Source organism: Geotrypetes seraphini, chromosome 7 (assembly GCF_902459505.1).
Source record: "Geotrypetes seraphini chromosome 7, aGeoSer1.1, whole genome shotgun sequence".
In the NCBI taxonomy this organism is placed as follows: domain Eukaryota; kingdom Metazoa; phylum Chordata; class Amphibia; order Gymnophiona; family Dermophiidae; genus Geotrypetes; species Geotrypetes seraphini.
Window position 1 is genome coordinate 47,878,844 of NC_047090.1, and position 26,713 is coordinate 47,905,556.

At 44.1% G+C, this 26,713-nt stretch overlaps 2 protein-coding genes across 4 annotated transcripts in view; one reads left to right on the forward strand and one right to left on the reverse strand.

The window, feature by feature from the left end:
* Positions 1–14,271, forward strand: part of IL17RA (interleukin 17 receptor A) — a 97,842-nt gene extending 83,571 nt beyond the window's left edge. For all 3 annotated transcript variants that reach the window (XM_033952142.1, XM_033952145.1, XM_033952146.1), the window contains 4 exons: positions 3,636–3,735; positions 5,944–6,045; positions 9,611–9,643; positions 12,602–14,271. In XM_033952142.1, coding sequence (XP_033808033.1) covers positions 3,636–3,735; positions 5,944–6,045; positions 9,611–9,643; positions 12,602–14,049 — 1,683 coding nt within the window. In that variant the 3' untranslated portion in view covers positions 14,050–14,271. The remainder of the gene's footprint in view (positions 1–3,635; positions 3,736–5,943; positions 6,046–9,610; positions 9,644–12,601) is intronic.
* Positions 14,272–24,059: 9,788 nt separating this feature from the next.
* On the reverse strand, positions 24,060–25,406 carry TMEM121B (transmembrane protein 121B). The gene has a single exon (XM_033951857.1). The coding sequence runs from the start codon at positions 25,404–25,406 to the stop codon at positions 24,060–24,062; it is 1,347 nt and encodes a 448-aa protein (XP_033807748.1).
* Between the last annotated feature and the right edge of the window lie 1,307 nt (positions 25,407–26,713).

The window sequence follows — 26,713 nt, forward strand, 5'->3', positions numbered from 1 at the left end:
CCTGGGATAAAGCAATGTTACTTACCGTAACAGTTGTTATCCAGGGACAGCAGGCAGCTATTCTCACGTCCCACCCACCTCCCCTGGGTTGGCTTCTCTGCTAGCTACCTGAACTGAGGAGACACGCCCGGACCATCGGGCGGGAAGGCACTGGCGCATGCGCGGTGCGGGCATCTCGAAACTTCTGAGTTTCTTCAAGCAAGACATGCTTGCAAGATGTCCGTATCGGGGCTCTGTCGGATGACATCACCCACTAGTGAGAATAGCTGCCTGCTGTCCCTGGATAACAACTGTTACGGTAAGTAACATTGCTTTATCTGACCTTTAGAAACAATAAACTTAGATAATTGCTGCGGCTCATAAAAAACATATCTATTCTGCTGATATACTAATACACATTTGCAAGGGTAGCGCAGGACAAAAGTCACTCCTAACTGCAAAGCCTGCGATCTTAAAAGCAAGAACGGTTTTCTCCTTTTCTGGGTAGCCCTAGATACATCTGGGTACATTCTCACTTTATAAGTCATAAAGGGAACCTCTCTACATCTGAAGAAAAGTTTTAGCAACCATTCCCTGTCCGTATCAATAGCAAAAGAAACAAGTAACGTTGCTGGTACCTGGACATCCATTTCCAACCTCTCCAGTAAATTAGTCAAGTCCAAACTATCAGCAGAAAGATTCTGCTGGTTAGGACTCTGAAATTTAGCCTTATTAGGCAGGTAATAAATTTTGGATATAGGCGGATATGATGTCTCTGGTACTTTCAAAATTTCTCTCAAATACCTTTTAAACATATCCAATGCAGAAATAGACATTACTTTGGGAAAGTTTATAACCCTAAGATTATACCTTCTAACTGCATTTTCTAGCATTTCATACTTGAAATGCAAATTTCCACTGTCTTTAATCCAAACTAGGGATTGCGCCTCCAGAGATTTTAGCCTGGTCTAACGACTTGCTTTCCAAGCTTGAGATTTTATTCTTTAGTTCCAAATGTTCAGATAGCACTGATGTACACCGGTTAGATAATTGCTGCATTTGATTGCCCAAAGAAAACTGAAGATTTGAGATAGCTTCCCATATCGTTTCTATGGTAAAGACTTTAGGTCTCTGCAGTGGAGCAACTTCCATCCTGAGCTCCCCCGCAATCACATTTCCTTGAGCAGCAGCTATCGTTGAAATGTTTGTAGCCTCATCACCGTGTGTTGTATCCACTTCCCCCACCGGCAATGTTGGAATATTCTCCTGAGACCACTCAGATTTGGATTCCCCGCTCTGGTGGTAAATAAGGGAAACGTCTCAGGCCGGCCCCGCCTCCAACTGCACCTCCGTCGCCTCAGGACGTACTGGTGGGCTCCGCTCCTCCGGGGATAAGGTGGTGTCCTGTATGGAGTGACCACACGCCTCAGTCAACGCGCTTCCTCCTGCCAGGAATTCCTCCGGTAACTGAGTTCGGGCACTACGCTCCACAAAGGCGTCCATCGGCCCAGCAGGTAATGAAGATTCACCCGGGAGAACCCGGGGTTTTGATTTTCTTTTTACCATCAGGTAAATTAAGGAAACACACTTCTCCTGCTGACAGCGTCTCCGCGTTGCTTCAAGCCGCCATCTTAGGTAAGCTCCTCCTCCCCTGCAGTTTTTCTCAGAGCTGAGTAGATTCTTTGTTAACAAATCGATTGAACAAGCTCATTTTTACTAGTTTTCTAAAATTAAAGTAGGATGATGAGAGCGCGAAAACATTACTAAGCCAATCGTTCCATTTGCCTGCCTGGAAGGCAAGAGTTCTGTCCAAGAATCTTTTGTAGTGGCAGGCTTTTATTGTCGGATAGGAGAACAGATGTATTCTTCGTGTGGGCCTAAGATAACTTGCCAGATTGAAGTGGGAAACCAGGTAAGTGGGGGCTAGGCCAAATATTGATTTGTAACACAGACAGGAGAACTTAAACAGGATTCGGGCCTCTAGGGGCAGCCAATGGAGTTTTTGATAGTAGAGGCTTATGTGTTCTCTAAAGACATTTAAATACTTAAAAGGCATTAATAAGGAGCCAAATATTTTCCAAAGGAGGGAAAAAGGTAAAACTAGAGGGCATGAAGTGAGATTGCAGAGTGGTAGACTTAAGAGTAATGCTAGAAAATTGTTTTTCACGTAAAGGGTGGTTGATGTCTGCAGTGCCTTCCCTAGAGAAATGGTGGAGAGCAAAATGGTGACAGAATTCAAAAACGCATGGGACAAACACAGGATCTCTAATCGGAAAGTGAAGAACCGAGGCCAGGACTGGGCACTTTTACATGGCCTGTGTCTTGTGTATGGCTTGACAGTTTGGGATGAGTTGAGAAGGGCTTCGGGAATTCCAGTAAGTTGGGATGGTTTAGATAGGCAACCACGGTAGTTTGAACCTAAGAACTGTACCGGGTAGACTTCTACAGTCTATGGCCTAGAAATATAAGACAATTTAATCATGAATTTATAATGCACATAACTATTGAGCAGATTGGATGGACCATTCTGCTGTTATTTCCTGTATCACTATGTCACTCTACTAGTGCACCTGTATATAAGTGTGTGTGTTTATTTAGTTGGTATTTTCTATACTGCTAAAACTGACAAGCAGTGTACAGACTAGAAAGTTGCACGGAGACAGAAATCCCACCCATCCCTGCCCGGATCTTCTCAGTCCCCCACCTGACCCCGTCAGGATCCTCTCCGTCCCCACCCATCCCCGCAAGGAATTACCTCCATTCCCGCCCGTCCCCATAAAAAGCAGCAATTACTTCTGACAGGGTCATCAATTCCACAGTTTATTTTGTGTCTGCGCTGTTGTTTTCCTTGTGGAATCTCTTTGGTGGAACCCTTTTTTTGTTTTCTGTTCAGGTAATTAACTTATAAACCCCCTCTTTTACTAAGGCTGACGTGTCCATTATATTATATGGACGAACCCTGCTTCCAAAGCTTTCCATCCCTGTGGGAGTCCCGTTGGCTCGAGGGGGGTCTCCGTGGGAGTCCCGTGGGTTAGGGGGGGGATTCCTGCGGGACTCCCGCGGGACCCGCAGGATTCCCGCAATCCCCGTTCCCATGCAAACCTCTAGTACAGACTAAATAAAAGAAGGACGAGAATTTCAATAAAATAATCGGAAAGTACAGCACTCATTAAAGAAGCAATCATCGTTTGCCAAAAAGAAAGAGGGCACCTTCTTTCCTTTATAGCAGGGGTTCTCAATCCAGTCCTTGGGACACACCTAGCCAGTCGGGTTTTCAGGGTACTTGCAATGAATATGCATGAGAGAGATTTGTATGCCCCTACCAGCATTGGTATGCAAATCTATCTCATGCATATTCATTGTGGGTATCCTAAAAACCTGATTGGCTAAGTGTATCCCTAGGTCTGAGTTGAGAGCTCCTGCTTAATCCAGCGAGGCCTGGATTCTCTATATGGTTTACGCTAGTATTCTAGAACAGAATCGGGGCACCCACATGGCGTTATAGCATTGCAAGCCTAATTTAAACGTAACTCACCTTGAACAACTAATGAAAAAGGCATGAGCTGAATCCAAATACCCTTCCGTCCCCTCCCTCTTCATAATAAAGAAAGGTGCCATCTTTCGGAGCTCTGCATTTTTCTTTATTTCTCTTTTAGATTCAAGCATTTTTCGCATACTGTGAAAATGACTGCACAAGACATTCACTCATCCTGCATTGTCCTTCACCTTCACCCTCAATCCCAACAACCACTTCAGGTGAATATAATTTTTAAAAGAAGTCAAGGGGTCTGGGCATCATTTGATTGTGTGTAGGAACTCGTAAACGTAGCTTGCTGGAATTGATATTTAAACTTATTAAACTGTCATTTCTGAAGGCATTTTTCTACAGCTTAATTTACCACTAACCTTTGGAAATTTAGGGGAAGATTCTCTAAACTTTAACATAGTCACCAAACTGGTTCCAGTTGGTTTAGTGTCCATGTATTTTAGCGGCGGATTACCAAAATGGCTTACTATGGTCTTTACTGAGCTTCCTAGCAGTCTCCAACTCTGCCATTCAAATGTATTGCAATGAGGTCATTAATATTTAAAGAAGCACTCCAAGTGATTCTCTATTATCGCCGGGTGATTCTCTAACCTCGCTGTCATACATTTGTGAGAAAAATATTCTGGCAGGTCTGAGCTGTTGTAGCCTTACTTTCTGGTCAGTGCCTGAGCTCTGATTGGCTCAGACATTGACAGGAAAGTAAGGCTTGTCAGCTCAGACCTGCCAGAAAGTTTTGCTGCCATCAAGCAGCCCCTACCCCCTACACACACACACACACACATCCCCCGGCAGCGGGAGAGATGCCCACTCCCTCACTCCATCATTCAACAACCCCTGACACCTCCCCCCCCCAACAGCAAAAGAAATACCCACTCCCTCTCACCGTCATCCAACAACCCCCGACACCCCTCTCCTGCCACCATCCAATAACCTCCAACACACACACCCAGAAGCAGGAGAGATGCCCACTCCCTCCCACCGCAATTGAGTACCCCTGACGACCTCCCCCCTCCTCCCACCCCCGTGCCTCCAATGAATCCCCACCACCCCTTACCTTGTTTACAAAGACTGGCTGGAGGGATGCCTATTCCCTCCAGCCAGTAGGTCTGTCTCTTCAAAATGGTGGGCTATTTGCAAAGCAGTTTTATGGAGGCCATCATGGGTTGACTGATTTTTTATTTCCATTGTTTGTTGGAACGTGTTGGTCTTTAGTCAATTCCACTTTCATTTCCTTTCACCCAATGCTCAAGGTTCTAGAGTGCAACAACTTTTGGAAAATATATTTGTTTCTAAAGGCTGAGTGCTTAAAACAGTGTTTCCCAAGTCGGTCCTGGAGGTCCCCCTTGCCAATCAGATTTTCAGGATATCCACAATGAATATGCATGAACGAGGTTTGCATACAATGGAGGCAGTATATATAAATCATCTCATGAATAATTATGGTGGATATCCTGAAAACCTGACTGGTAAGAGGGTACTTACTCCAGGCCGGACTTGGGAAACATTGTCCTAGAATACATTTTGAAAGTAATTCAGTTATCTCGGTGGCAGATTTAAATATGTCACTATCAACTAGCGTTACTAACATGCGATACTGCTTTAGCACATGCTAGCTAGCTTCCATTGCATACAATGAAGTATAATAATGTTGATGTGGAATTGTTTTTTAGGAAATACATTCAAGTCAGTTTGTTGCTGGTGGTGCTAGTGTATAAAAAAAGGATCTGCAGATATACAGTCTACTCTAAAATACGTGAGAAAAGAACATCCATGTACATGAACATCCATTTTATGAACAGGACAAAACAAGGGATGTGGATGTCTTTGAGAAGGCATAGTAACAGACAGTGTCATAGGAACATAGAAGATGACGGCAGAAAAGGGCTACAGCCCATCAAGTCTGCCCATTTGCTTACCCACCCCCTGTCTATTCATGAGATGATTTATATATACTGCCTCCATTGTATGCAAACCTCGTTCATGCATATTCATTGTGGATATCCTGAAAATCTGATTGGCAAGGGGGACCTCCAGGACCGACTTGGGAAACACTGTTTTAAGCACTCAGCCTTTAGAAATAAATATATTTTCCAAAAGTTGTTGCACTCTAGAACCTTGAGCATTGGGTGAAAGGAAATGAAAGTGGAATTGACTAAAGACCAACACGTTCCAACAAACAATGGAAATAAAAAAATCAGTCAACCCATGATGGCCTCCATAAAACTGCTTTGCAAATAGTCTGTTCCCTTTAATCTTAGAGGACTTCTTCCCAGCTCAGTAATACCAGTCTGTACTCTGCTCCATTAGGGAGCAAGAGTTCTGTTCGTAATCTGCTAGAATGACTTTGCTGGGTGTGTTACATAATGTGATACTATTTGCACAACCAACTTTTCAAATGTCTTGCTTTTGTTTTGAAGAATACCCCCGGATGCTGCATTGGTATATTCCTGTTGCATGTCTCCTGCTGGTGATTTGTGCAGCTGGAATCGTATACAAGCTTGTATGCTACAAGCCACCCGGTAATATAAATTTACTTGAATTTAACAATTTACAGACCACCATTCCTGAGCTAAAGCAGAACATGGCAGTGAACAATTTAGGCAAGGAAAGACTGTGTACCAAATTATTCCAGACCAACAAACCTCTGGCTTCCATGAGTGATCAGAGTCGATATTAAATATTAACACTAATGGCTTTGCGGACTCAGAAAAGTTATCTGAAGTTATCAGCTTCAAACTATGATTCTCTGGAAGTGCATTAGCATTATTGATTTGATTTCCAGTTTTCACTTGATCGGATTCTGTATATAGCACCTAAAAACTTGGTACAGATCATAACAGTGCTTAGTACGTGGCATAGGAAGGGAAGTTGGTGGCCAGGGTGGAGGTACCCATCATCACACACACCCCCATGCACTCTCCCCCACCACCCCAACATCACTGTGCCCCCTGCTCTTCTCTGCTACCCTGAAATTACCACATTTGTGTCCTCCCCTCATACCTTGTTCCCATCTTCACTGGCAGCAAGCAGGCTAGAATAGCCACTGCTCACACCAGCGAGGCTTCCTTCTGACATTTAATTTAATTTAGTCATTTATTCAATTTTTTTCTATACCGTCCTCCCAGGGGAGGTCAGAACGGTTTACATGCATTTATTCAGGTACTCAAGCAGTTTTCCCTCTCTGTCCCGGCGGGCTCACAATCTATCTAATGTACCTGGGGCAATGAGGGGATGAAGTGACTTGCCCTGGGTCACAAGGAGCAGCGCGGGCTTTGAACCCACAACCTCAGGGTGCTGAAGCTGTAGCTTTTAACCACTGCGCCACACTCTCCCAGGAAGTGATGTCAAAGGAGGGACGAGGCCAGTGCAAGCAGCGCATAGGGCAGCCTCCTTGCTGCCGGTGAAGTTGTGAAGAGGTATGGGGTGGGGCAATGGGGACAAGCAGAGGGGCGAAGAAGAGAGGCACCAGCGCGCCCGCCAAGTCGGCTCCCAGGGCAATCCACCCCTTTGTCCTCACTGTATAGAATCACTCTTAGTAGCCGTATGCAGCATAACATATAGGCCATGGAAGAGCAGTCCTAAATACCTGCTCCTATGGAGCATATTCTATAACAATGTGTGTAACTTTTAGGAATGCCCATAATCTGTCTATGCTCCTTCCCTGGCTACGCCCCTTTTTGAGATTCACATACCACTTTATAGAATATGCCAACCAAGTTGTGTGAACAACTTTTAATTAATGCCAGCATCAGTTATGAGGTGTTGATTGCAAATTACTGGTGCCATTTGGTCTTGTTGAACAATTAAGTTGTGTGCACAACTTACGGAATATTGGCCTAAGTAGTTAGATATCTTTGTTTTTTGAAATCTTGAATATGAAGGCAGATGGTGACTGCGACAGTCTTCGTCTGCTAATCTTCCCATGTCAGACTCTTTTTGATCTTCAATTTTACCTTCATGGAACCACAGTTTCCTTCACCATGATATCTTTCTTCCTGTGCTTGCCTCCAACTGTATGTGCGGTACCTTGCCAAAGTCTTCACACCCTTCTATGTTGTTCACATTCTACTATCTGAAAAAATTCAGTTTCAAATGCATTAAGGTAGGAGATTTTCACTGAACTACTTAACATACTCTCTACTTTCAACACAAACAATTCTATAATCATATTCTTAATTTTCTTTTAAGAATATTTCTATTTCTTAAAAGAAAATGAAGAATATGAAGCCAAAGTCTTAGGTCTCCTTTTACTAAGCTGTGAAAGCGTTTTTAGAGCGCGCAGAATTGCCCCGCGCACTAGACGCCAACACTAGCATTGAGCTGGCGTTAATTCTAGCCGTGTAGCGTGGGTTTAGCGCACGCGGTAATTCTGCATGTGGTAAAAACGCTATCGGAGCTTAGTAAAAGGAGCCCTTAATTGCACAAGTCTTTGTACCCTGTGACACAATACTTGATAAAAACTGCTTTTCCATTCATAAAACCCATGAGTTATTTTAAGATAAGTGATTAATAAATTTGCACATTGGGATGTTGCAAGTTTAGCTCATTCTTCCTGGTGGTATAGCTCAAACTTTTCCATGTCAGCTAGTGGCCTTCAGTCTAAGTCCTGCCACAGGCTTGAATTCAGTTCTGGCCTTTGACTGGGCCACTCAGTCTAATCTAATCTAATCTTTGGTTTATATACCAGGTCATCTCCCAGTGGAACTTAACTCGGTTCACATATAATTAAGACTAGAATACATAGCAGAAAACATAGGAGAAGGAAGAACTAATTAAAAACTAAAGTACATAAGAAAAGCATAAGAAAAATAACTATAATATTTTCATTTCGGCTGTAGTTAACACTGCTTTTCTTCTTGCTGAGTTCACATCATTGCTGCACTTGCTTGGGAGGGGCAATTCAAGTTTAAATTTTCTGCTGCAATCAAGACAAAACGTCTAAGCATTATACATAATCAGGGTAATAAAAAAAGAAGGATTGGACAAAGTAACACATACAGACAAAACAACAAACAGGAGAACACAATAAGACGATAGCAATACTGTAGCCAATAGGGGAAATAAGATGGTTATCACGCTGCTGTTATCCAAGGGATATGGTTTTAGAGACTGATGGGAAGGCGTGAGTAAAGTTCAGCGAGGATCTGTTTTATAATGGCATCTGGGCACACAATTCCATGTTAAAATACCAATGTAACCTGGCATTTACATGTAGCATTTAAGAGACCATGGTTTCACCAACCATAGACTTGGCATAAGAGTTGTGTCAGTATACACCAACTTATGAATTATCAGCAAGATCTTAAAACACACCCTATAGTATACTGCTAGCCAATGATGTAATACATACTGTATAAAGGGGTAATCATCCTAATGCATCCCCCCAACATCCAAATTGTTGTATTTTGCAACATTTGTAGTTTATGTAAATCCACTTTCATCATCCCAGCTGATACTGCATTTGCATCTTCCAACTGAACCACGAGCAAAGCTGCAGAAGGGTTAAAAATGATTTCCAATCTATCAACCCCTGAACAACTCATAATTTCCATAAAGTTGGATAGCCACACAGCTAAATTTTCTACATAGGTACCTCATCAATCAAAACCCCTAACTAAATATGTAAAGGATAGTACTACCAGTAAAGACTGCCCAAATAAATTAATGGAATGAGAGAGATTTGCATACTAAGGAGGCAGTATATGCAATTTGATGATCATCGTAGATGTCCTGAAACCCTAACTGGCTTTGGAGTACCCCAGGACAGGATTAGGAATCGCAGGGTTAGATAAACAGGAATTAGCTGTATTTATCTGTGCAAGAGGGCAGATCAGAGCGAGAAATTTTGAGTAGATAAAAAGTCAAATATGGAGATTTTGATGATAAGTGGTTTACAATGTAATTAAAATAAAATAAATTCAAATGAAATCAAATTTATTTACTGGACTACAAGAACCCTTGCATCGTTGTTTAAAAATGAAAATGGTCTGATAGATCATGGCTGTACTGGCTCCTTAAGCAAAGAGAATAGAACTGTAAGTGATTAAAATTGATTATAAATTGTTTTTTACTGTTTTTTTCCAGAATCAAGCAAAATAGCAAAGACCAGCCCACCGGGTAAGTACATTATCATGTGTCATTCTTTTCCCTACCATTGGTGAGCTGCCCTGTGCTGGCACTTATACTTATTTTCCACCCATTTGAGGTTTCTCGTGCTGTTTGATGGGGCTGGTTCTGAATCTCTGGGTTTATCAGACTACTGGATTCTTCAAAAATTGGGATGGGTTTTTGTTGATTCCTGGAAGATACTCATTAGGTAGCAACTGATTGTATGAGAACTTTTTGGCCTATAAAAAGAATGGGTTGACTTGCAGGTCTCAGGGCAGCATAATGCAGTCAACCTAAAGGTCTAATTATTACAAACTGGAGACCCATTTTGAATTTATAATGTAAATAAGGTTGTTGAAATTAGTCTCCACTGAAGTTAATTTATAATAGAGTTGAGCTTTTAGGAAAAATGTTAAGACTGGAGAGGGGCCTAAAGCTTTGATTGGCCCAATTTGTTTAAGGCTCCTTCTATGGGTGAAACATGGTAATGTAGTAAATGATGGCAGATAAAGATCTGAACGGTCCATCCAGTCTACCCACAAGTTATACCCATTTCAAAAATACATGATTAGATTAACTTGTCTCTTCGTTGATATTTCTGGGCCCTAGACTGTAAAGTCTGGTATTGTCATAGGTTCCAAATGTTGAATTGCTGTCTAGTCTTAGACATCTGGGCCAATCAAGAGTCTAAGGTGCCTCCCCGGAGCGCTCGTACAAAACCCCGACTACCCCTTCCCACATCGGGAGGGATGCCCACTCCCTCCCGTCACCGCCCAAATCTGTGCCCCCAACAAACCCCTGCAGGTGTAAGAAAATCAATGAAAATGTGACTCACTATGGATAAAGTGGAAGCTTCATTCAGATGAAACCATCCACATTCACCAGGGAGAGGCCTAAGGCCACACCCATAGGAAGGGACTTAAGCAACCTGGGCTAATCCCAGGATGCACCGGGAAAGCTCGCCAGAGGGGGGGGGGTAGGTGTCCCTTCGGCCAAACTTACTAAATAAGGTAGGGGAACAGGGAGAGTTGTTGGAAGGGTTGGGCGATGACGGGAGGGAGTGGGCATCCCTCCTGCAGCAGTGGGGGGGGAGGGTACAGTCAGGGGATTGTGCGAACGTGGCGGATTTTAGCATGAAGTTTTGAGAATCTTCCCCTTAGACACTTAAATTCTGGCCATTCAGTTGTTTGAACGGCCAGAATTTATGCTCTCTTCATAGTCTGGAAAACAATGTCTGTGTATGGCCACTTGTTGGAACTGGGAGCTGGCACCCTGCGTCTTCATTCCCAACAAATTGGGGTATTCTACCCCGTTTCTAGGTCTCTCTGCTTCACTTTAGACCAGTCTTCAGAACAATCATTCTGGCTATCTGTTGTATCCGAAGATCTAAAGATCCGAAGATCTAAAGGTGAAAAAACAGTGTGACAAGGCAGTGGCTGCTGCCAGAAGGATGCTGGGCTGTATAAAGAGAGGCGTAGTCAGTAGAAGGAAGAAGGTGTTGATGCCCCTGTACAGGTCATTGGTGAGGCCCCACTTGGAGTATTGTGTTCAGTTTTGGAGACCGTATCTGGCGAAAGACGTAAGAAGACTTGAGGCGGTCCAGAGGAGGGCGACGAAAATGATAGGAGGCTTGCGCCAGAAGATGTATGAGGAGAGACTGGAAGCCCTGAATATGTATACCCTAGAGGAAAGGAGAGACAGGGGAGATATGATTCAGACGTTCAAATACTTGAAGGGTATTAACGTAGAACAAAATCTTTTCCAGAGAAAGGAAAATGGTAAAACCAGAGGACATAATTTGAGGTTGAGGGGTGGTAGATTCAAGGGCAAGGTTAGGAAATTCTACTTTACGGAGAGGGTAGTGGATGCCTGGAATGCGCTCCCGAGAGAGGTGGTGGAGAGTAAAACTGTGGCTGAGTTCAAAGAAGCATGGGATGAACACAGAAGATTTAGAATCAGAAAATAATATTAAATATTGAACTAGGCCAGTTACTGGGCAGACTTGCACGGTCTGTGTCTGTGTATGGCCGTTTGGTGGAGGATGGGCAGGGGAGGGCTTCAATGGCTGGGAGGGTGTAGATGGGCTGGAGTAAGTCTTAACAGAGATTTCGGCAGTTGGAACCCAAGCACAGTACCGGGTAAAGCTTTGGATTCTTGCCCAGAAATAGCTAAGAAGAAAAATTAAAAAAAAAAAAATTTAAATTGAATCAGGTTGGGCAGACTGGATGGACCATTCGGGTCTTTATCTGCCGTCATCTACTATGTTACTATGTTACTATGTGCAACCATGCTTCATTTGGCGTGTGCATTGTTCAACAGCCCTAAGCAGCAAAACCTCAGCACATGAATTGAACCCAGTGCATAGAAATGCCATTAAGCCAGTCCATAAATTTATTTCTAATTATTACTTGATGTGTGGGAACTGGTGAAATCGCTTTTGATAGCATTAATCTGCTGTCCTTGTTTGTTTTTTCCTCAGTCCTGCAATCAAACACATTCCCTCTCTTTTACAAAGCCACGTTAGCAGCTGCCATGCGGCAAAAGCCCCGAAGCCCTTTAAATCTCTGTGGATTTCAGGGCAGTTGCTGCAGCATCATCCGCTAGCACGGCTTTGTAAAAGGGGGAGGGATTGTTCGCTACTAGAGTGTGTTATTATGAAGTGGCTGATTGTGTACTCTATGGGTTGTTTTCAGACTAGGTTGAATGGAGTATGGCTGTTTTATCTTGCTTTTGCTTGGTTTTATTTATTTATTGAGATTTATTAACCACCTTTATGAAAAGATTCACCTGTGTGCAATTTCTTTTTACTGGGGAAAATGAGTAAATATTGGTAGTAGCAGTCCATGAGCTACCAACAATTATCTTGCTGAATAAATATTCCTTTTTTTCTGTTAAAATTGACTTGATGATGAGTAAAACAACATGTCCAACGTTGATTCTGAAAATCTTTGCTTCTTTGTTTTCCAGATCCACAGTTAACTGTTCAGAGGGTTTGGATTGTTTACTCTGCAGACCATCCTCTATATGTGGACGTGGTTCTCAAATTGGCAGAGCTTCTGCAAGCCACCTGTGGCACAGAAGTGACACTGGACCTACTGCAAGGGAGTGAGATTGCAAAGGTTGGCGTTTCAGCCTGGGTTAACCGGCAGAAGCAGGAAATGGAAGAGAAGTCCTCAAAGATCATCATTCTTTGCTCACATGGCACTCAAGCCAAGTGGCAGGCCATGATGGGGGAAGATAAAGCAAGGATTTATCTCAAGCAAGACTGGCGACATCCAGCCGGTGACCTCTGTACTCCTGCTTTCAACTTGATCATGGGTGATTTTGGGAAGCCAGCAAATTTTGGCAAGTATATTATTGCCAATTTTAATGCTGTCAGCTCTGAGAGTGATATTCCAGAACCATTTAAAGTCACCACCAACTACCAGTTAATGAAAGATTTTGAACAGGTTTTCTTTCGCATTCACAATATAGAACAACATCAGCCAGGTTGGGTATACAGTGTGGAAAATATCAAGTATTATACCAAAAATCCAAGTGGCCAAAGCCTGGAAGAAGCACTTTGCAGATTCCAGAACTGGCAAAAAGTGCATCCTGACTGGTTTGAAAGAGAGTGCTTACTCTCGAAAGATTTGCTAGAAGAAGAGGAAGAGCCTCTGGATAGTGAAGTGGAACTGAAGCAGTACAAGGGGGGAATTCAGAAACAGCAACCAGTTTTTCAGAAATCAAATATGAATAAATGTTTCAAAGTTCACTTGCCTGAGCAAAAGATTGAGGAGAAAATTAAGATGTTGGAGCCTTTACACCATCCTGTGGGACAGCGTGGGACTTCATCACTTCAGACTGTAATATCTAATGGGCAAGATAGCACTGTTCAGGTACTAGCACCTCTCCCTAATCTGCTTGGCAAGAATATGATTCAACAGCTGCAACCCTGCCAAGATTGTATGGAAGAAACACCATTACTTTTAGACAGGTCCTCTATAAGGAATGAGCTAGTCAATGGGTGCATGGAATACCCATCCCTGCCAAGTGACACAGATAATCTATGTACATCCATGCCATTAACGGATGAACTCTCAGATGATGTAAGGAGGCAGTTGGAAGGGCTTATGCTCCATCAGCTCTCAGCCCTTACGCTCTCCGAGCCCTCTTCCATGCAAGAAGACAAGGACCAGTTGAGGTTGAATGCGCATAAAGCATTTGAGGATCAGAGACAGTCTGTACAGTCAGATCAGGGTTACAGCTCCCGGATGTCCCCTGTATCTACTGAAGGACTCATGGAAGGGGAGGGGGAGAATGAGACTTCTAATGAACAGATTTCCCCAGAAATGTTAGAAAATCTTAAAAGTATACAGCGACAATGCTTTATGCAAAGCTTTGGTCACTCTTCCTTTTATGAGGGAGACTATTGATGGTCTCTCTCATAAGGAAAATGAGTGTTAAGATGGTAGCACTATCTTCTAAACTCAAGATAGTTTCAGCAATATCCGTATTGAGACGCATTTTCATTGAGAGGGTGCCTATTGATTTCTTATACCAGCAGCCATGCATTCCTATTGTGGAACATGGGCATCTCAAAGTGTTTCACTGCATTTTCAGTATTATGTTATCTCTAGTAAAATCAGAGGCTTGGCTTTTGTTTGTGTGTATTTTGAGTCACATTTGACTCTGCTAGCAGCTGAGTGGTGTTTGGTTAGAAACAGTTGGCTGGTAATGGTGTCCCTGAATTCACAATACAAAGCCCAGAGTGAGCAGTCTTTTTTTTCTAGATTTATCAACAGCATGAGCAAGAAAGTGATCTAATTGTGATGTCATGCAGCATTTTTACAAAATGACTTTTATTCCATAGTATCTCTTGCATTGTAAAAGCATTGCTATCTTGATGCATAGATTTCTTGGGGTAGCTTCTTGGACCTGTGTTTCATGTACTGTTAGAGCTGACTTTCAGCTCAAGTACATAAGATTCTCTTCTTGGAAGTTGTCACACCCCTGGCCCCGTCTACCCAAGGCTGTGGGCCAAGCGTCCGTTCACCGCCTACCGAGGTATAGGCCGAGTGTCCATTCACCACCTACTAAGAATATAGGCCAAGTGTCCTTCTACTGCCTACTGGGGGTGTAGGCTGAGTGTCCTAGCTAACTAGAGCTCAGATGCTCAGAGAAGGTTTCGGACTTACTGAGCGTTGGGCACTAGGCCCGCATTCCTCCTCTTGAGAGTCACCCTGGAGCTCTTGTTTCCAAGACCTCTAACTATGCTCCTTTCTGCTGGGAGTCCATTAATCAGCCCCCCTTTTAATTCAATTTAATTTATCCCAATTTAATTGATCCCTCAAAAAGTCCCCTAAGAGTTGAGGGGATCCAAGCTCCTCTCCCTATCAGGAGTCCAATTTAAGGCTTTAGGAGTCTCTTTTCTTTATAAATCACCCCTTTTCTCTGCAATCCACTTCTTTTGCAAATTAGTTATTCAAGTCCAATAGTAAGGTCATTCAATCTTTACTATTGGGCAACACCACCCATCTAGTCTTCCATTAGGAACTAGGTGGACCCGGCTATTCCCTGTTTAGCCCTAGTTACCTATTGCCCATCCTTAAGGGAACTCTGGGAAGGGGTAGACTCTGGTGTAGTCCTCCCTCGAGAAAGTACCCTCTCATGTGATAGGACATACAGCCCATCCATTACAGAGGGTCATGCACAGAACATAAGAAGCCAATAGACTAAAAGCTGAAGCTATCAGTTTCAAATGCTCTGAAATACAATGCAAACATAGATCCTGTATATTTGATGTGTGGATAAATATAGGATTTTGCATTGCACTGTCTGTATCAGTCATGTAGTACCAATTAAATCACTGAAGGGCCAATGTTTATAGGCATTCTCAATTATTAACATTTAGATCGTATATTTCTTTGTTAGTGTGTCTTGTCCATCTGTCTTGACTAGATTGTAAGCTTTGAGGAGCACAGACTGTCACTTAGTTTAGCATAATTAATAATTCAATGTATTGCCCTTTGATCCAAATATAAAAACAGCTGAGCAGCTTACATATAGTTTATGAAAACTATAAGAAAGCAAGACAAGAAGAGACTTTATAAGCCATGGTCGCAACCTGAACATGATCAACAGAAGCATTCATAACTCTTAATCTCCACATCTAAAAAGATCTAAACTAGTCGTAAAGCAAGTCCTAGACAGATCACAACTCAGAATTAGGCGTTGCATTCTAATAAGCAGATAGTCCATTTTTTGGATAAATGGCTTTTGGATATAGCTTTCATTACACTGGTACATAGAAAACAGAGTTTCATATTTAAAAGTATAGGGACTCATTGGTTATTGTGGTACTTCATATGTCTAGGTGCTTTGAAAATGAGTCTCATTTTACAGGATTTTTTTCTGTGATGAATGATACTGGAGTAATCATGACTGTTAAGTCGGAATTATCAAGATCTCAGGGAGAACTTAGGAATATGAAAAATAATTGGAGGGAGGGAGCTGTTGGGACATAGGGTGCCTTACTAGCTTTGCATTACCTCTGTGGCTGACTAGCTAATATTGAGTCATATGTCATCCAGTTCTTCTCAGTAAGGTCATGGTCATGTCTCATGTCTGCAGTGAAAGTTTGCTTCTAAAATTTACAAAGACTAATTAGGAAACAATTATTGTTTGGGTTCTCTATAGCATATTAGCTCCACTTTTTATCATGTCACCAAGGGATAAAAATTTAAATTATTCATTAATTATACAGAAAAAGAGTAAATAAAAACTTACAAAGGTAGTATCACAGTTAGAACTTTATAAAGCTAAAATGGCACAGGATGCAGGATGGCTCAGTGCGTTGCTTCAAACCTTGCTCATATCAGTAATGAAGGAAGGACATTCTTTGGTGAAAACTAGTCTGTGACTGCTGTCCTGTCCCCAGTAGCCTGCCATCTACTTGGCTCTAAACCCCCGTCACATAGTAGATGACGGCAGATAAAGACCCGAATGGTCCATCCAGTCTGCCCAACCTGATTCAATTTAAATTTTTTCTTCTTAGCTATTTCTGGGCAAGAATCCAAAGCTTTACCCGGTATTGTGCTTGGGTTCCAACTGCCGAAATCTCTGTTAAGATTTACTCCAGCCCATCTACACCCTCCCAGCCATTGAAGCCCTCCCCAGCCCATCTTTTGAAAATCTGATTGGCATAAGCAATGTGGGTTCCAAAGTACCTGTGTACTCTGCCCCGGTGATGGGACAAAATCGCGCGAGACAACGGCGCGCCGACAACTGAGTGCAAGGTTGATGGCGCACCGAAGAAAAGCACTATTTTAAAGGGCTCCGACGGGGGGTGTGGGGGGGGAACCCCCCCACTTTACTTAACAGACATTGCGCTGGCGTTGTGGGGGGTTGTAACTGAACTTTTTCCCTAAAAAACAGGCAAAAAGTTTGGTTTCAAGTATAATGAGGGGGGTTACAACCCCCCACAACGCCAGCGCGATGTCTGTTAAGTAAAATAGGGGGGTTCCCCACCAACACCCCCCGTCGGAACCCTTTAAAATAGTGCTTTTCTTCAGCGCGCCGTCAACCTTGCGCTCAGTTGTCGGCGCACCGTTGTCTCGCGCGATTTTGTCTATGAACCCTCTGCCCCAACCTGGAATGAGAGGCAAAGTATTAGTGATGTGCATGGAAAAAATAATCAGTTCATAGCTTGGTTAATTTTGGATTTTTTCCTGATTTTCTACCATTTTCTCAGCTCATAGTAACATAGTAAATGACGGCAGATAAAGACCTGAACGGTCCATCCAGTCTGTTCATAAGTTATACCCATTAAAAAATACATAATTAGATGAACTTGTCTCTTCTTTGATATTTCTGGGCCGTAGACTGTAAAGTCTGGTATTGTCCTAGGTTCCAAATGCTGAAGTTGCTGTCCAAACTCACTCCAGCCTATCCAACCATCTTGTTTTCAGGATATCGGGTAAAGTCTGGCCTGTAACATCCTCAGGTTCTATATTAGTGGAATTCCCATTCATGCCCACCCTAGTTATGTTACTCATCTGTGCTAAAAATTGTTTAACGCCCATTAGATTTCACATGTTAATTCAAAGGTTAAGATGCATTATTTTGATGTAGCATGTGCTAAGTTTGTAAAGGCATGCACATTTCTAGAAAGTACACATGGAAATCTGAAACTGTAATCTCCGTGCATACTTTCACTCCCTCAACCTGTTCCTCCCTTTTTTTTATATGTGATAAAAGTGATCTTATGGTCCTTTTACTAAAGCTATGGCAAAAGTGGCCTTAGTATGACCTTACCACAGGTCTTTGCCAGGTGCCAAGACCACTTTTGCCATAGCCAGAAATAGGCCCATTTTCCTAATTAATGGTTAGGTGCCAATTTTGCCATTAGCATGCATTTAAAAAATTACCACATGAGCTTTTACCATCACCTATTTTGTAGGCAGTAAGGCCCTGATTCTGCAAAGTGCATCCCGATTTTAGGCAGCTGTAGACGTCCTACAGCTGTCTAATCAGCCAATCGGGATGCACGCCGTAGGCTTAGTGGGGATGGACGAACCTGCTATGCCTACGGCATGATTGGTCCAGGCTTCTAGAGCCTGGGCCAATCAGGCCTTAGGCTTAGCGGGTAAGAGGCGGGCCCACCTCATTTTGACAAGGCGGGCCTGCCGGCTGGACGGCAGCAAGACCCGGCTGGCCAACAATTTAGAGGTTAGTTTGGGGGGGAGATTAGTTGGGGGGAAGTTAGAGGCGTTGTCGGGGGGTGGAAGCGAGGGGGGGCGTTAGCGGGGGGGGTCCAGAGGGGGTGTGGCTTTCCGGCAGGAGGGGTTGGGCACCCTCCTGCCAGTAATCGGTAGTTTCAGGGTGGGGTGGCGTTCCAGCAGGAGGGGATGGGCACCCTCCTGTCGGCGATCGGACAGGTGGCCGCTATGCTTATCGCGGCAGGGAGATCCCTTGCCATGAGAAGTGTAGCGGCCGCATCTACTCTAACCGGTGTCTGTAACATGGACGCCAGTTACAGAATCGGGGTTAGTGTAGGCCCGATTCTGTATAGAATGCCCTTCCCGAGCGTCCTATACAGAATCAGGGCCTAAACGCCCCCATGCTAATCAACATTTGGAGCATTGTTGCACGCTGACTTTGGTCAAGTGCAACCTCCACCCCCTTCCCAGAAAATTAAAGATATTTTTAATGTATGGTGTGCATGTGTAAATTGGCCATTTTCCCACAAGACACCAGCATATGTCCCATGGTAAACCTTTTAAAACCGTGGTAAATGTGCATTAACAGTAAAAGGACCCCCTTGTGTGGTAGGGGGATCTAGGGTTCCTTTTACTAAGGTGCGCTAGTGTTTTTAGTGCACGCACAAATTTAGCACGCACTGTTGCGTGCGCTAACCCCAAAAATTACCGCCTGCTTAAAAGGAGGCGGTAGCGGTTAGTGCATGCAGGATTTTAGCCACGCTAAAACCGCTAGCACACCTTTGTAGAAGGAGCCCCTAATGTGCTTGACTACACTGCTGATGTTCATGGCAGAGAAATGTGTAATCATTTTTTTTAGGGAGTCCAACATGCATTATTGGTTAAGGGTTGGAGGAGTTGCCATATAGTGAGAGATTAGAGAAGCTGGGCCTCTTCTCCCTTGAAAAGAGGAGACTGAGAGGGGACATGATCGAAACATTCAAGATAATGAAGGGAATAGACTTAGTAGATAGAGACAGGTTGTTCACCCTCTCCAAGGTAGGGAGAACGAGAGGACACTCTCTAAAATTGAAAGGGGATAGATTCTGTACAAACGTAAGGAAGTTCTTCTTCACCCACAGCGAAAGATTAGAGAAACTGGGCCTTTTCTCCCTCAAACAAAGAAGATTGAGAGGGGACATGATCGAAACATTCAAGGTATTGAAGGGGATAGACTTAGTAGATAAGGAGTAGAGAGAACGAGAGGGCACTCTCTAAAGTTAAAAGGGGATAGGTTCTGTACAAATGTAAGGAAGTTCTTCACCCAGAGAGTGGTAGAAAACTGGAACGCTGTTATAAGGGAAAACACACTCCAGGGATTCAAGACAAGGTTGGACAAGTTCCTGCTGAACCGGAACGAACGTAGGTAGGGATGGCCTCAGTTAGGGCATTGGTCTTTGACCTGGGGGCCGCCGCATGAGCGGACTGCTCGGCACGATGGACCACTGGAATGACCCAGCAGGGGCAATTCTTATGATGTTGTTAAGAAAATCATCCCAGAATGACAACATGTACCTTAAAATAAATTTTCCATTACTGGAAACTGTAGCACAATAGAAAGCAAAAACCTTAGCATAAAATAATTACAACTGCTAATAACGAGAGTTAATAGATGACAAACGATGGCATTCTGCACTGGGTTAACAAAGACAAAGAACACCTGTTTCTGAAGTGCCAGTAAATATCCTTTCTGGTAAACCAGATTGGCTTGAATGCATTTTGGAGGGGAGAGGGGCAATAGTGATACAAACTAAATTCTCTTCTACTTCGTTCATTAAATATTATTCCTGTGAGTGGAGGACTCTTCACAAAAGATCCCACTGTTCATCTAGGTAGTTGACTGCAACCTTTATTCTCTTCCTCTTCTTTGCCCCCATCCACCTTCATCCTCAGTCACCCCTTACTCCTGCTCCTTGCAGACATTTGGTTGTACACTGTCGCAGTAGTGTAAAATTCAGTTAATGTCATATAAACTGCATTGGGAACTTTAGTGGTAGAAGTCAGGGTGGGAACAGAGTTTAGCACAGGGGTGGCCAGCCTTGGTTCTCGAGAACCGCAACTGTTAGGTTTTCGGGATTTCTTCAATGAATATGCATGAGCTACATTATTTGAGATCGATTTTCATATTATGGAGACAGTGTATACAAAACAGATCTCATGTATACTCGATGGAAAAATCCTGAAAACCTGAAATTCCATCTCCCACCACCACCACCACCACAAGTTTAGCAGCATCACCTCCCACCCAAACAGAAACTGGAGTCAGATGCAGTCCTACATTTACTACAAGCATGTCTTAACTTGTCAGGAGGTTTACCTTAAGCCTCACCTCTCCCATTTCTTTGTAATGTGGCAAACCAGCTGGACAAGCCAATAGCTGTTTCCTTTTCTAGACTGAATCATTTATGTTTATGGGAGCTATTGAGTAATTCATATTTTAGTTTGATAGCTGAATTGTCCCCAATCAGAGATTTAATGCACAGTTAGTTAGATAGATAGACATAGATCAAGTTGGGAAGCAATGGTCCTCAAAAGCCACAAGTTGGGTTTACAAGATTATAGATAGGCTATGTGGACTTCATCTGCCTTCATTTTTCTATCTATGCATCTGACTATCCTTCCATCCGTTGCCTTTTCAACCTGTTTGGCCATCTTAAGATTATCATACCCAAGCCCTGCTCCTCTTTCATGCACAAAAGTTCTTCACCCCTTAAACTGTACCATTTCCTTGGGGTTTTGCAACCCAAATGCATACCCTGCATTTCTTAGCATTAAATCTTAATTACCAAATTCCAGACCATTCTTCAAGCTTTTCTAGGACCTTCCTGTTAATCCACACCAGCAGGAGTATCACAATGAATATGCATGAGGTTGATTTAGATATAATTGAAGCAGTACATCCAAATCAATCTCCATATACATATTCATTGGGGAAATTTTGAAAATCCACCTGGGTTATGGCCCTCATGGACCATGCTTGCCCATCCCTGATATATAGATAGAGCAGGGGTTTTCAACCCAGTCCTTGGGCCACGCCTAGCCAGTCAGGTTTTCAGGATGCCCACAATGAATATGTGTGAGATAGATTTGCACTCAGTGGAGGTAATACATGCAAATTTATCTCATGCATATTCATTGATAGTATTCTGAAAACCTGACTGGCTAGGTGTGGCTCAAGGACTGAGTTAAGAACCCCTGATCTAATGAGATTAATGCAATGAGTCCTTTGGCATGCAACAATAACTTTTGCCTGTGTGATTCCATGTTGTTATTTAATTTTTAAAAACTAGATGGAATCTGGTCAGATGAACAATGGCTAGTAAAACATTTTGGCTACCCAATGGCATTTCTGCTAGTCACAACCTATCCAAAGAACAGGAGCTGCATCATACTGTTATTATCATTCTTGCTTTCATAACTGATAATGATTTGGGGAGGGGGGGGAGAAAAGGTAAACCAAAAAATAGGGCATAGCTGGGAAACTTTGTTAGTCACAAATTCATTTGTTACAGGTGTGTGAACTCTGATTATCCCTGTCCAAGCTTATTCAATAACTGACTATTGTAATATATAAAGTTGTGTTTGCTTTTCAGTTTATGGTTATATGAGCAAGTGTTATAATTGTAAGGTTTTATCTAAGTCATACCCGATTCCTCTGTCATAAAATTGAGCTGCTGGTCAGATGTAACCAAAGCTTAAGTGGATTCCAGTACTTTCACAGAGAATGGACCCTCATGCCTAATTCATATTTCTTCCCTTTCCTTTTAATCTCACTGTTATGGACACTGCACATACATTCACAAAACTATATGAAAAATGGTAAATTCAGCTTAATGAGACGTCCATGTCACCCGTCAGGCAGAGCCAGAGCAAATTCAAAACCTGAAATTTTTGTCAGTTCCCCTTACCCACGTCCAAGCTCTAACCAAGGTTTGTCCAAACAGGTCCAGCATGGCCCCAGCTCATTCTGATAACAGCAGGAGCAGCAAAACACCTTTAGGGGGTTGGAGGGACCAAACCAACCACATTGCGGTTTTCCTCATACTCTCTAGTTGCTGATGCAGTGTTAGGGAAATATTGGTAGGACTATGGCCCCAGTGGCCTGCCTCACTCCTCTGCTTATGCATAAAAAGAGTGACCTGAATAAAAATTAGTTATATAACAAAAATAGCACCGACAACTGCGTTCACAATACTACAGGGCACATTTCTAGCAGAAACAAATTGGCACCTTAGAGATGATTTTTAGGAAGGATAAACATGTACTAGGCAGTAGAACACGTTTTCCCCTACCAGAAAAAGGCAATAACGTTATCTTCACAGTTAGAATCTGTTCCTGAAAATAGAGCTAGGTTGAAAGACAAACGTAAATATTTTTCTCTTTTTTTTGTGTGCAGAAAATGTGACTCTTGGCTACAGTTTGGTCACAGTTTCTCCATAATATATGTCTCAGGTAGATTTGGTTTTCCATAAGCATCTCTTCTTTAAATCCACATTGGAGGAAAGCTCTAGAAGTGTTTTATAGAGCTATAATAACAAATCTTCGTGGTCACACAGTCAAAGAGACTAGTGGTGAAGTTCCTTATCTGAAGTTGTCACGCGCTGTGGCCAAAGTGCAGAACGGTCAAGGATCGGTTTTTCCCGGACAAGTGAAAATAGCAGGAGATCACAATTCAGGAAAAAAGAAACGCTGATTACACTGTTGAGTTGCAGTAGTTTGGCACAATGAAAGAAGACAGTCATCCTTCCTATATCATGTCTGTTTACTGGAAAAATAGTGTACCAATTAATTTTGGCAATACTGTCACAGTGGAACTATCGCATTTTAGTCTTATTTATAAAGTGGAAAGTGGCGTTGCTGACGCCGGTTCCTAGGTATTGACAGCATCTTTATTACTGGCACGATCATTAGTCCACCAAACGTGTTACATGCCTCTTACTATTGAATACGTTTATAGTAAGGATGAAAGCCATGCCAACCTTTGACTTTAATGCATGGGTTTCTCCTTAATGCCTCTATCTCTGATTTTCTCTTGGAAAAGAAAGAATGGTAAATTAATTAAAAAAAAAAAAAATCTCGTCAGTGTTGAAAGTTTTTATATTTTAAAAAGTTTTAAAAAAATGAATCAGTAGAAGTAATTTAATTCCAGATCGTATTCATCTGTAAAAAGCAAATTTATAAATTTGACTATTAAAAAAAGAACAAAAAGTGTCAATCACTGTGAAAGTTTAGTAAACAAAAATGTAGCTGATCATCTGGGAGCCAAATCCTAGGGTAGAAGGACTGGAAGGGCCTAAACCGGTCAGATTTGCAGGCTAGCTCGAGTAAAAATGCATACGATTGATTTACATACCATCTACCTGCATCTCTAATGCCTCGTGCATATTCATTCGGGATAGCCTGAAAATCTCTGTAATTTGGGGATTGGGGGGGGGGGCATAGAAGCCGGCTCTGTGTCTGTCAATGGATGCTGAGTACCACCAATATTGAGCACCTTCTTCACTCTGTCCAGGAAGGGGTAATTTAGTGTGTTTGGTACCCCCAATGTTGACATCTATGGTTGGGAGTGGAAAAACTGGAGTTGGCCATAGGCTAAAAAACCATGTAGTGAATCCAAGAAGTGCATCGGATTGGAAATAAAGAACATACTAAAAAAAAAAAAAAAAGTGAGGCAGTGGGAATGCAGGTCAATTTTGAGAGGTAACCGCCAGGGTGTTGACATAGCCGTGCGGGCCCATATCATTCTCGGAGATGCAATGGCTGAACTGGCCCGGCTGGGCCGCCTCGTACTTGCGGCTCTTCCGCAGCTGGCAACACTGCTCCAGGGCTTCGACCGTCCCACTACACATGAAGAAGACGTTCTTGAGCAGGAAAATGGAGACGGGCTGCTGTAAGGCGGGCGAGAAGGTGAGGAAGCAGCGCAGCGCCAGTAGGGGGCCATTCACCAGCGTCCCGGCCAGCAGCTGCAGCCAGAGGCGGCCGCAGCCCCCCGGCCGGACAGCGTTGAGCTCGTAGAGCCAGAGGACGGGCGAGGCCAACGTGAGGAAATAGACAGAGATGATGGTGTACTTGAGCGGTGGGGACAAGGGCGACCGGCCTTCCAGCAGCAGCTCGACCAGAGTGAAGCTGTCCAGCAGGTCCAGGCAGGTGCCTAGGAAGCAGGCGACAGCTCGCTGGTGCAGCGTCCCCAAGGGGCCCTCGCTGATGGAGTGGAGCAGGGTGTAGAGGAGTGGCACGGAGAGGGCCACGGTGATCCTGAAGCCGGTGGTGCCGAACGGCAGCCGGAGCTCGATCTGCTCCAGGATCGAGGTGGCCAGGATCAGGACCGCCTTGGGCGTGAAGGCGATGGAGTAGATGAGCCAGGCCAGGTAGGCGAAGGCGAACTCGCCCCGCTTGGGCTGCGCCTTGCCCGCTGGGTAGTGGTGGTGATGGTGGTGCCCGCTGCCGCCCCCGGCCGCCCTCTCCTTCTTCTTGCCGCGACTGTTCTTGGCGAAGAAGATGGCCCAGCCAGCCACTACCACCAGGTCAGTGGCGATCCAGGAGCACCAGTACAAGTCGGTGAGCGCGATCAGGTAGAGATCCAGCAAGCCGCCTTGAGCCAGCATCAGCACCAGGGACAGCGCCTTGTAGCAGCAGCGGCTCCGCCCCCGACCGCAGCCCCGAGCCGCCCCGGGCTCGTACAGCGGGGCTCCGTGGGCGAACTCGCCCACGCTCATGCCGGAGGAGGTGGGCGACGAGGTGCTGGAGGAGGCGGCGGCGGCGGCGGCGGCGGCGGCGGGGGCGGGGGCCGGGGCGGCGGCGCCGGAGGGCGGCGGCGCGGCAGGCACCAGCGGTTTGCAGACACTGCCGCCGCTGTTCCGTCCGGGCTCTGCGCCGCTGCCGCCCCCGCTCTCGCTGCTCTCAGTGGAGCCTCGGCGGAAAGAGCTGCGGAGGAAGAGGGGCTGCAGGTCGGCGGGGATGGCGGCGACCGAGGAGCAGGAGGAGGGCTGGAAGGAGCCGGAGACCGAGGACTGGTGCCCGGGCGCTGCGTTCATGGTAGGGAAGCGAGATGCCGCTGAGAATGAGTCGGAGAGGCTGCGTGCGAGAGGAGGAGGAGGGGGAGCCGGCAAGAAGGAAAAGCTGGACTGGATCTAGAGAGACATCCAGCAGAGACTCGGCAGTCTGGCAGGTGAACTTGGCGTTGCTTCTTCTCCACACTTTCCGTACCCAAAGGATCATCAGCGTTGCTCCGATTCAGGAACAGTTTTCGGAGGCAAAAGGTAAATATAGTTGGGTGATATTTCTGCAGGTCAAGAAAACCCCGGAAAGATAGTCCAGAAAAGGCACAAAGCAGCTACAGACGACTTGCCAGTCTCCCTTGCTTCCAACTTGCCAGAACTAGACGTGAGATGATGGAGATCCTTTCTTCTTCCCAGCGTCTATCTTTCTGCTCAAATGGATACCCTTCCTAGAAAAATGCAGATTTCCAAAAGCTGGCCAATTCTCCCCTTACTGTTTGTCTCCTCTACCATTTCAAGAATAATTCAACCCCCCTATAGATAGGTTATTTATAAACTACAGAAAATCCCTCCCACATGGGCCGGGATATGGAAACGTGTAAAGTGAGGGACCATGTGACTATGAGTTCAACCTATTCCCCATCAAGGAGAGAGAAAACTACAGAAGTAGAGAGAAATTCTGAGAACAGTAAAATTAGAAATGGTGAGAAAATTGCTAGCGACTGTTAGACGGATTAGAATGAACTCTTGCAAATAGGTGGACTGTCACCTCAGTAACAACCATACAAAAATAGACAAATATACCCCCCTTCCTTTTTATTAAACCACAATAGCAGTTTTTAGCGCAGGGAGCTGCGCTGAATGCCCAGCGCTGCTCTCGACGCTCATAGGTTCCCTGCGCTAAAAATCGCTATTGCAGTTTAGTAAAAGAGGACCATATTGTAAAATATAGACAGCAGATATAAATTCAGACACATTTTGATCACTAAATTTAAAATAAAATCATTTTTCCTACCTTGTCTGGTGATTTCATGAGTCTATGGTTGCACTTTCTTCTTCTGGCTGTGCATCCAATCTTTCTTTCAGCCTGTATGCTTCCTCTCCTCCACACCTCATTCCCTCCCCCAACTTTTTCTTCCTCTTTCCCTGACCTTTCTTTCTTTCTCTCTTCATGCCCCCTTTCTTTTTTTTCTGTTTCTCTTCTTTCCTTCTGTTTCTCTGCCTGCCCCCTTTCTTTCTTTCTCCCTGCCCTTCCCTAAGCCACTGCCACTGCCGCTGCCATCGGGGAACAGGACCCAAACGCCACCAATGGATAACAGGCCCCAAAGCTGATGCCGCCGACG